This window comes from Protopterus annectens, chromosome 9.part0 (genome assembly GCF_019279795.1).
Source record: "Protopterus annectens isolate FY-2018-M chromosome 9.part0, PAN1.0, whole genome shotgun sequence".
In the NCBI taxonomy this organism is placed as follows: Eukaryota; Metazoa; Chordata; order Ceratodontiformes; family Protopteridae; genus Protopterus; species Protopterus annectens.
The window spans coordinates 776,641,900-776,653,942 of record NC_056743.1 but is presented as its reverse complement, the minus strand read 5'-3'; the positions used below and the strand labels follow the sequence as shown (position 1 = coordinate 776,653,942).

Genomic DNA, 12,043 nt, shown 5'->3' with positions numbered 1-12,043 from the left:
TTAAATCTCAGCTGCTAGAAAAAGGAGCCATCCAACCAGTCCCCTCAGACCAAATCGGATTAGGGACTTACTCAAGATTCTTTTTGGTGCCGAAAAGAACAGGGGACCTGAGACCCATACTAGATTACACAAGTCCAAATTCCATATGGTCACTCTACAGTCAATTCTCCCATTGTTGGGAGAGGAAGTATGGATGTGCTCCATCAACCTCAAGGATGCTTACTACCATGTCAAAATGGACAGGGCATCCAGGTGTCACCTACGCTTCCGGCTGGGAGCCAGTCACTTTCAGTTTTGAGCCCTGCACTTTGGTCTCACCACAGCCCCCACGGTGATCACCAAGTGTATGGCAATGGTGACGGCTCACTTGAGACGTCAAGGATTCCAGGTGTTTCCGTACCTGGATGACTGGCTCTTTACCGCCCCCACCAGGCATCAACTAATTCAGACCAGGGATGCTACCATCAGTCTGTGTCACTGATTAGGTATCACAATAAACTGGAAAAAATCTGCCTTATTGCCCTTACAGCGTGTCACTTTTATAGGAGCAGAGTTGCACACCGTTCAAATGCGAGCATTCTTACCACAAGAGAGGATCACGGAGTTGCAACAACAGATACTCACACTGTTGCCCCTGAGACATGCGAAGGCAAGACTGATTCTACAACTCCTAGGTACCATGGCAACGACTATCATGTTGGTTCCTCTAGCGAGATTACACATGAGACTTCTTCAATGGCTCCTCTTTGTCCAGTGGTCTCTCCAAAGACTTCCACTATCCCATCCAATCTTAATGACAGACAAATGCAAGCAGGACCTCCGCTGGTGGCTGTGCACCAACAACATGAACGGGGGCAAGCCCTTTGTCCCTCCCATCCCTGTTGCCACGGTGACAACGGCGCCTCCCAGATGGGGTGGGGAGGTATTATCTCGGCATGACGGTCCAAGGCACGTGGCAGGAGCACAAGATACATCTGCACAAAAAATGTCCTGGAGATGAGAGCAGTGCTTCTTGCGTTGCAGGCACTTCAAGAGGTTCTTCCTGTAGGGACTATTGCGATACACTCGGACAGTATGTCAGTAGTGTGGTATCTCAACAAGCAAGGGGGAACCCGATCTTACCCACTATGCAGAGAGGCCATGCGCGTGTGGCATTGGGCAATAGCTTCCCAACGGTTTCTGGTGGCAACGCACATTCCAGGGAAGACCAATGTAATAGCGGACAAGCTAAGCAGGGCGATTCTTATGCCCTACGAGTGGTCCCTGAATCGCCTGGTTGCATAGCGAATCTTCAGCAGATGGGGTCAGCCTTGCTGTGACCTTTTTGCCAGCCCTCTCAATGCGAAATGCAGCAACTACTTCTCGCTGATCCCCCCCACCGGGGGAATCGCCCAGGGATGCTCTGGCTCACAATTGGTCCTCCGGTCTGCTTTATGCTTTCCCTCCATTTTCCCTTCTCTCAAGGGTGATTCAGAAAGCACAATCCTTAGGAAGCAGAATTATTCTGATTGCCCCACACTGGCCTCAGCAGGTTTGGTTCCCCTTCCTTCAGCCTTACATTGTGGATACTCCTTGGAATCTGGAACCTCTTCCAGATTTACTGACGCACATGTCGGGACAGTTCCACTCCTCTCTGAGGACACTCCGGTTGACAGCCTGGCTACTCCACTTCCATCGTTAGTCAGATGTCACAATTTTTCACCAGAAGTGGTCCATATATTATTTTCCTCTCATAAACCATCCACTACAAAAATCTACTCTAGCAAATGGGAAAAGGTTCTCTATCTGGGCTCATTCTAGAGGCATTGATCGCTACATGGCTCCAATTGATTCGATTCTGGAGTTTTTGTCTATGCTGTTCTATCAAAGGTCCGCATCAGCCACCATCAAAGTTCAGCTGGCGGCTATATCAAACTTCCACGTGGCCAATGAACCTAGCCTTATGGCACACCGACTATGTAAAGCATTCCTTAAAGGTACTCTATTACTTCGTCCTCCAGTATCTCAACCTGCCATGCCCTGGGACCTCAATTTTGTTCTTCAAGCCCCCACTCTTCCACCATTCGAGCCTGTAGCTACCTGTGAGTTAAAATTTTTAACATGGAAAACAGCATTCTTAACAGCAGTCACTTCAGCGAGGTGAGTCTCTGAAATTCAAGCCCTCTCCATCTAATCCCCATATTTGATCTTTCATAAAGATAGGGTCTCTCTTAGACCAAACCCATCATTTCTTCCCAAAGTGGCTTCTTTGTCTAATATGAGTCATTCTATTGAGCTGCCAGTTTTCTTCCCCAACTTTTCTAACAAGGCAGAATTCAGATTTCACCAATTGGATGTACATAGACAGTTACGCTTCTGTCTACACCGGACAATAGATATCCGGAAGTCAGACCAACTCTTTATTTCCTTTTCGGAGAACCGGTTTGGTTCTGCGGTATCCAAAGTCATGCTCTCTAGATGGATAGCTAGCTGTATCTCCTTCATCTATCAGACAGCAGGTAAAAATTTGCCTTTTCCAGTAAAAGCCCATTCTACAAGAGCGGTTTCCACATCCACAGCCTATCAAGCTAGATTGTCAATGGATGATATATGTGCTGCAGCTACTTGTGCTTCTCCTCACACCTTTGTTTCTCATTACAAATTGGACGTGGTTTCCAGAGGCAGATCTTCATTTGGCTCCACAGTTCTCAGGAGTATTTTCCTATGAGCCACCCAGGATGTAGGTGCTAGGGACGCTGTCCCACGGGTAAGAATGTAGGCGAGATAGGACTACATAACATCAAGAAGTTATGTACTCACCATAACGTTCGATGTATGTAGTCCATCTCGCCTCACATTCTTACTTACCCTCCCGCCTTCCCCCTGCCTGGAGGATTTGGAAGTTAGGTTGTCTCCTGCAGAGTCCCTTTGGATAGTTTTTGTTTGTATGGATGCGAGGTATGTATGGAATAATTATGTTGTTTGCAGCAAACTAGATCTGGGGATATGGAGCAGTGTACCATGGGATACCCTCTTAGCCCAGCCAATCAGAGACTTTTGAGCTAGTAAAATAGGCCGAGTCGGAGCCGAATACCCACGGGTAAGAATGTGAGGCGAGATGGACTACATACATCGAACGTTATGATTTAAGTGCAAGCAATATTAACAATATTTAGTTACAATTTTGAAATGTTTTTTGATAACAATAAGAGTTAAGTTAAAATACATGTTTGTATGTGTTTTTAAAAGTCATTTTTTCTTTGTCTAGAAAAAGCTTGATCCAAAGGGACTTCAGTATGAACCATCTACTGCATGTCTTGTGTCAAAATCCCCTGAAGTAGTCGTGGCTGTTGGATACCCAGCTTGTAAGTTTCTCTAAGGGGGATATACTTTTCATTTATTTCCTTTTATAACCAGGAAGATGGATGGATCTTTGTCAACTGTTTGATCTTTGTCAACTGTTTTCTTTTTTACTGTTACCCAGTGTCGAAAAATACATGTACGCCATGTAATATTTTGGGAGCAAAATATGAAATATAGTATAGCTAGCTCCATGACACAGAGGGATAAAGCTCTGAGTGGTGCACAGCTGGTCAGTGTTTTAGTGGCCCAAGCAGTAGAGAAGACAACCAATAAAGAATTGACTTGAGTGCCAGACAACAGCTTGCCCATCCTGGGTTAGGGTATTTGAAAATGCCACACCATAAACTTGCCATCTAGGGGAAGGCCTTGAACTGCATTTCATACAGACGTAACTTGGGAGTGGAAAACACACAGACATGCATGGGGGATGAGTATTGCAGGGACTGCACCATACTTGCCAGCCAGCAAGTAGAGTATTAGGGCTATCTGGAAATCTTCCATCTCCACTGAAAGATGATCACAATCCATAGCTCCTGTTTTGCCTCACTGACATCTTCCAAGTGAAGAGATTGGAAGGAATGAATTGGCCTGTTGGTAGAATAAAGCTTGATGGTCTCAAGCGGAGTAGCCATTGTATACTTTAGACAGACTGCTAGACTACACACTAGTTATTCAGATGTATAACATATATAGTATTGCCTGTGTGGTTATCTAGCAACATAAGAAACAAATCGTAAAATGCCTTATTTATGTGTAAGATGGATGAAATTGCTACATGTGACATTCTGCTGATAGTCCATCAAAGTAACCCTGAGTGTACAATTCCTAAGTTTTTTTGTATTGTACTAGCTAAGCTTGCTGTTTTGTTTTCATACCTGAAATCAAACTTACTTTATTTTGTAAAGCAGATTTATGTGCTTTGTGGAAGCTTGTGTCACAAACTTTTCTGGACAGTAGAATTTTATATTTTTATCTGGTAGTGGTTGCCACTCATCTTGTACACACTAGTAAGACAAAGAGGCTCAGGTATTTGTTTGAGTAGTTTATTGCATACAGACATATCAGGGTAGATGGCAGGTACATGAAATTTAAACAAACTGTCTGACTACTTTGACTCTGGCTGCTCACTCAAAATGGCACTCTTGCTTGCATGTGCTCAGTACTTATATGCACGTGCCCACTGACTAGAATTTTTCTTAAAGGTCTATCACACACTCTGATCTACATCCTTTTTCTTTACTGAGCTGTCTTAAATACGCAATGACATTTCAATAGGCATGCAATTATACAGACACTAATGAACAAAACAGCAGTCATGTCCAGGTTGCCATGTATCTGAAACTAGGTCTGGAAATGCGATCTGATCCTGTAATGTAATAGTTAGGACTGGGTTTAGCAACAGGGACAGTCACTGGGGAATGTTCTGCTTGAGGATTCTCTGGTTATTCTCAGCAAAAGGGATTGCTGATGGAATGTCTTCTGGAACAGGAACATTGGACAAGTCACTCTGAGAAACTGAGTCTTTGTTACAGGCAAGATGCTGTAACACTGGTCCGGACATTGGTAATAAATTTTTCTGATTCCGCCTGAATTTCATTCCTTGTGATTCCATGATGTACGATCTCTGCTCTTGACACAAACTCTTCACAATTCCAATACAATCAAAAACTTTTGATGTCTGCATCCTCACTATCTCCCCTTTTTGTAATGAACTGAGCAGTTTGCTGCTCTTATCATAGTAAGATTTCTGGGAGAAACGCTTTTTCAACAGTTGAGCTTTCACTGCTCTGTTGTTTTTAGCACATGGAACCAATATAGTTCTGCTAATTGGTAATGTGGTTCTGGTATGTCTCGACATAAGTTACTGGGCAGGTGAACTAAGATGATTATCACGAGGAATGTTTTTGAGATTTAGTAAGTTTAAGAAAACATTGGCATTGTCATGCCTCGATTTCTCTAACAGCTGTTTTGCACTTTGAACTGCACATTCAAACAAACCATTTGACTGCAGGTACTCAGGGCTACTCGTAATATGAACAAAGTCCCACGTTTCTGTAAATTATTTGAACTGCTGACTTGTAAACTGTGCACCATTGTCAGAAATGACTCTGTGCAGACTATCATGGACAGAAAAGTGTCCGTCAACTTAGTAATGACAGTACTGGATGTCAGGTTAGGAAGTAGGTCAATCTCGAACTAATGTGAATAAGAGTCTACTAACACCAAGTAATGTTGACCATTCCACTGGAAGATATCTGTGGCTACTATGGACCAAGGTAGTTCAGGAATCTGGCTTAACTGAAGTGGGTTTTTTTGTTGATGCGGCTGTGTACTATTACATACTAAGCAAAATGAAAGTCCTCTCTCAATATCTTTTGACATAGAAGGCCAAAATACTAGTTCTCTCGCCCTTCTTTTTGTAGAATCAGTTCACAGGTGGTCACGATGCAAGATCTTAATGTACTCTTGTTGCAAGGATTTTGGAAAAATGACTTTTGGATCTTTCATGATGATACCATTGCCTGACAAAATCTCATCTCTGTATGGAAAATACTGCTGCACTTCTGGTAAACAAGATTGTCCGAACCAGTGTTTATTGATAAAGAGGTTGAGCTTTTGAAGAATTGGATCTGAAGGTGTGTGAGTTCTAAGCTCATCAAGACATGTGGAAGAAAAAAATTTCTCACTTCCATGATTTCAAACTCAAGTTGCTCGTTGTCATGCTGTTCTTTGGTTTTCCTGGGCAATCGAGATAAGGTATCAGCAAGATAAAGAAGTTTGCCTTTTGTGTAAACAAGATTGAAATTATACTTTTGTAATTTGAGCATCATGCGTTGCAATCTCGGAGGAGCTATGTGCATTGGCTTTTTCAAAATAGTGACTAGAGGTTGGTGGTCAGTTTCGACCTGGATAGGTCAACCATAAATATAATCATGGAATTTCGAACATGCAAACACAGTTGCCAAAAGCTCTTTCTCAATCTGGGCATACTGCATCTCAGTTTGAGTAAGAGTTCTCATTGCATAGGTTACTGGTCTACTCTCTTGAAGAATGACTGCACCTTTGCCTAAATAGTTGACTGTGCCAAGAAAAGAAAAGGCTTGCACATTGTCTGGAGCTGGCATCTCGAGAATTGTCTGCTTGGAAAGATCTGGTCATAAACTTGAACTGGTAAACAAAAGACCAACATAAGTAACCTCTCAAAGCCTGAATTTACACTTCTAAGGATTCAGCTTAAGATTCACTTCACGTGCTCTTTCCAGAACTTTCTTGAGGTTTCTGTCATGCTCAGCTTCACCATTGCCTCCTATTAGAATATCTTCTACTATATTAGCACATGGATAGCCAGAAAAAATTTGTTCTATCGCATGTTGAAAGACTTCGCTAGCTGACTTTATTCCAAATGGCATTCTCAGAAATCTGTATCTCTCGAATGGTGTACCAAATGTCGTTAGCAATGAAGATTTACGATCAAGTAAAATTGGCCAAAATGAACTCTTTTTATCTAAGACAGAAAAAACAGTGGCATTTGGCATGAGGAGAGCAACTTCCTTGACTGTGCACATAGGATGATGAGGTCTTTTTAATGCTTTGTTGAAATCTCTTGGATCAGTACATATTTTGGTATCATCTGAGCTTTTCTTATGAGCTACTACTATGGAAGATACACATTCATTTGGTTCTTCTACTGTACAAATTACTCCTAGCTGCACCATTTTGTCTAGCTCGGCTTTGATGCTGTTCTGCATAGCTACTGGAACGTTCTGTGCAGGTCTGACCTACGGGTCTAACTTCATGGAGTACACAACTAGAAGTTTGCATAGTTTGTCTGCAAAAATATCAGCATACTCAGAAAAAAGTTTGGGCAAAATTTGAGCTCTTCTCATTCAGGCTTACATGATGGACTTTTTTGTGAAATGAAAGAGGTCCCATTTTCAAACTGTCTCTGAGGCCTAATAATGACTGAACATGTCTCTTGACTATGTACAGCTGGAAGTCATACCCGTTCCCTGCAGAGGAACATGAAAGCACTACTGAGCCTTTGGTTTGAATCTCTTCACCACCAAAAGCAACAAGCTTTGCACACTTTGTCAAATCAAGTTGTTCTGCAGCTTTTACTCTGACAAACGTTTATGCTGAGATAACATTGCACTTTGAGCCAGTATCTACTTTGAGGTCTATGGGACTCCCATTAATCGGAACAGTACAAAAGATTCATTATTTGCTTATAAATCTTCTACATTGACTGTTTCACCAAGCAGAGGCACTCCATCAACATAAAAAGTAGGGTTGCAGCTTTCTAATTGATCAACTTGCCTCTTTGCATGCTCTCTCTTAATAAAACAATGTGCCTTATTTGATTTACAAAGCCTTTTGAAATTATTCCTCTTTTTGCAAGAATGGCACTGCTGACAAATAGTTAAGCACTTTTCTCATTTGGGTTTGTGATTATGATCACAATTACAACAGTTTACTGTGACCTATATCTTTTAACCTTGTGCTGCATACATTAACTGTGGAAGGTACCGGAAAGCTTGCTTTCTCATTTGTAAGCATACTTGTGTACCTTTCTGTAAGCTCGTATATCTGACAAATCTCAATGGCCTTATTTAACGTTAAATCAATATCTTGAAGCAAAATCTTTCTCACTGTGTCATTATTAATACCACACAAGCCTGTCTTTTATCAGCTCATCCCTTAAATCACCAAATCTGCATGTTTAGCCTTATTTCTCAAGTCGGTTATATATGCTTCAAAAGTTTCACCAGGCTTTTGATCTCTTGTGTAAAATAATTGTCTCTCCATTGTAATATTAATTTAGGGGTTACACATTTCTCTAAATTTCCTTTATAAGCTTTCAGGGTCTTCCCACGTTTCAGTGTCTACCATAACATGGCGGTCTTCCCCCTCCCCTGCATACACTGCAGGTGTATACACAAATGAATGCTCTCTTTCACTGGCTTCTGAACCAGTTAACTTAAGCAGAATAAATTCCTTTGTACGTGTGTCTGTCAGAAAAAGCAGTCTGTATGAAAATATTGTATTCCTGCTCAAACACTCTTCATTTTTCTGCAATATTGTTATCAAACACAAGTGGTGCGGGTCAACAAAATCCTTCTGCCTTGTCCACAAATTGTAGTAAAACACAATGCAGCCTTGGCCTTTGTAATTATGTACGAACATGCACACACACCAGGCACTTGTAATAATATTCAAATGCACAATAAATTCTTCGAAAGACTGTAGTTTGCAAAATATTCCTTGAAATGCCTGTACTTTGCACAATAACTGCACTGTAATGCTGCACACACTTGCCAACACTTTGCACACTTTGAATATTTCGAATAACTTTAATGCAAAAAAAAGTAGCACACTAAAAAAATACAGTCGTTTCCCCTTTTTTATACATTTTATGCAATTCAGATATTGTTTCAAATGTTTTCAGAATTATTTCTAAAATCTTTATCAATATGTCACAAGAGTCAGACATTTCGTTTAATTAGAAATTCATTTTGAGCATTCTTAGTGCTTCATTTTATATTTGTAGCTAAATAAATAATTTAAGTGAGTTTTAGTACCTGGAATTCTTTTTTTACGTGTCTGTGAGTCGTTTGATTAATAGGGTGATCCACTCCTGTATATTCTTCCATTTATAACTGGTTGCTTCATGGCTGTGCCTCTGGATTCCATTCTGATACCATATCGTTCATCTTGTACATACTAATAAGACGAAAAGGCTTGGTTGTTTAAGTAGTTTATTGCATACAAACACAAATGGATGGCAGGAACATTAAACTTAGACGAACTATTTAACTGACTCACTTACTACATACATGCATCCTTTCACTCTGGCTGCTCACTCAAAATACTCTCTTGCTTGCACGTGCTCAGTACTTATAAGCACGTGCCCACTGACTGGAATGTTTCTTAAAGGTATATCACACACTCTGATCTACAGTGGTGTAAGTAGTTTCTCTGTGAGTTGTATAAACTCCCACAGATGCAATATTGAAAACAGTTGCTAGTTGGGGACTGTCATGTCTTGGCCTCAATTTCAAGAAATTTTTCGTGTTGCACGCACAGCGGAGGCATTATTTATCTGGCTGAAGGGACAGTTACACATCATGAGTAATTGCAGATAAGCTGTTGATTTTCTCCCAACTTTAGTCTTATGGGTTTTTAGTAATAGGGATACATGAGGCTCACTCACAGACAAAATTGGACACTTGCCAAAGATTTGCCAGTACTAGGCATCACTTTATATCTGAGGGCTTTAGGCTTGCCTGAAAATAGATGTTTGGGCTTTTATAACCAAAGAGAAATGGGTGGCCCATCAACTTGCACAAAGATATGTCTGTAATTTGAGATGCTACAGATTTTTTTTGAGTGGCAATCTTTCCATAATTTTTTTTATACCCTCCCACTGACTAGCTCAAATGTATTTTGAGCTTTCAGATGCATGTTTGAGGAGTGAGACATTGGCATGTAGGGATTAGTGGCATATGTTCAGAGTCTGTCCCACCCTTTCTCTGTTCAAATCCCAAGTACAAGAAATACTTGACAGAACTGTAGACAGTAAATTACCCACAAAGCCTAGGCTTTTTCTGAATTAGCTAAGGACGAAGTGCCATCGGCAACATGGGCTTCTGTTACCACAGTACTGCTATTAAATATAACAAAGAAATGGAAACAAAGAATTCACCCAGCTGTAGAAGAGCTATTAAGCCTTCTTAAAGAATTATTGGATAAGGGAAAGGCAGTTGCTAAATGTAGACAGGGCCTGAGACAGACCCAGAATATACATTCCAGTAATAAAGGTGAAGTTAAATGACAATTGTTACGTAAATGTCTTACTTTGTAAACACCAGCATTATATTGATTGATGTAAAAAGTAATAAATAATTCCAATGTATGTGCTTAGATTATAAATGGCTTTTATTTGATGATGTTTTGTTGTGATTTGTGTAGTTATTTGCAAATGTCCTGTCTTTCGAGTTCTTCTTCTTTTCCCGGTTAGGGTTCGACACAGCGGATCACCGTCCGCTCATGATTGGCAGTGGAGTTTTATGGTGTCGAGTTGCCATCCCTGCTCCTAACCTTCCACAGAAGGCACACACACACACACACACACACACGCACACACACACACACACACACACACACACACACACACACACACACACACACACACACACGCACTTACGCCTAGGGCCAATTTAGTGTGTCCAGCATGTCTTTGGGATGTGGGAGGAAATCCATGCGTGACCACAGGGAGGACATGCAGACTCCGCACAGAAGGCTCCCCAGCCAAGGATCAAACCGGAGAACCTCTTGCTGTGAGGGGCAACACTAACCGCTGCACCACCATGGCCGCTCATCCTGTCTTTCGAGTTGGTGATGCAAATACATTTGTTTTTGGAAAAAAAATAGTTTGCTCAAATAAGAAATGGATAGCTGTTCATTCAAAGAGGACATTTTTTAGCAGCATTTTAGCAGCTGAGCTTCTGCTCACTGATATCATTTGCCTTGTAGCCTGTTTTTTTAAGTGTCTGAAAATCCCCACATGTGAGGGTAAGTGCCTGTCTCATGTTGCCTATCACCTGGCATCAGATGGTAAGTCTTCCATCTAAAATGAGTTGCCCACACTGTCTTCAATTCTTCTATTAGCTTTGAAAGCTTAAATCAGTTGATAACTTTTCCATTTGAGAATATTTTCTAGGTTATTTTTAGACAAAGGTCTAGTCCGTAAGTATTCACAAAACCTTGCTATTTTTCCTTGGATCTGAAAATGATAATAGTGATGTTTTTGTGAAATTGGGTATAATGTCATCCCGTGTTTAAATCTGTGCATGTGTATACCCATGGAAGACAGATATTAAAAGATTTTCAAATTGCATTCTGTTTTGGGGCTCCACATGACTCATAATGACAGACTATACTTGATTTAACAAGAGTGTTAAGGTGATGGATTTTGCTTTCCTGCATTTTATGCCTTCTGGGTCCAGTTTGTGTCTAAAAATGGTCTATGGACTAGTGTGCTTACCCAACTAAATGTAAAAATGAAAAAAATATAAATTAGGAATCTAAAGGCTTTCACAGCATTTCTTTTGCATGATATTACAGTATATAGAGGAGAGGTTTAAGGGGAGAAATTCTTAGTTCTATTCAAGAAAATGTAAGGTACTCAAGAACTGTTGCAATCTGAAAATGCTAGGGAAGGTAATGAAAAAAAACAGGCTGAGAATGAGACATAAAATAACACTTGGTTGTAATGCAATGACATCCTCAAAGGTTAGAGAAAACATAGCATGACAAAGTCTAAAAGACAAGTTGTATGTTATTTGATTTCACAGGAGGTAGAGTCTTAAGACCTCATCGCAAATGAAGGTCCTGAAAGAACCGTCAGCTTTTCTTAAATGATTGTATTCAGGTTAATTTCATCTTTTGAACTCATATGTGAATGAAAAGAAAGAAGCAGCTGTTGAGGAGGTCCTTCGTGGTTACTCGTACTACTCCAGCAAGTTTTAAATACCTCTCCCATAGTCAGTCAAATGTTTTATGATACATAATCTAGGAATCTGTGCTGAATAGCCACACCTGCAAAAAAACATATTGGTAAAGGCTCTTCTTGGGACATATTCCATCTCAATCCACGTTAACTTCCTCGTTTTCTATTTCAAGGAAGAGGCCTTCTTCCACT

At 40.7% G+C, this 12,043-nt stretch overlaps 1 protein-coding gene across 1 annotated transcript in view; it reads left to right on the top strand.

The window, feature by feature from the left end:
• The window catches only part of LOC122811519 (polynucleotide kinase 3'-phosphatase), an 897,059-nt gene that overhangs the window by 525,777 nt on the left and 359,239 nt on the right, over positions 1 to 12,043 (top strand). Inside the window, exon 12 of the mRNA XM_044083405.1 lies at positions 3,248 to 3,344. Within this exon, the coding sequence (XP_043939340.1) occupies positions 3,248 to 3,344 (97 nt within the window). The remainder of the gene's footprint in view (positions 1 to 3,247; positions 3,345 to 12,043) is intronic.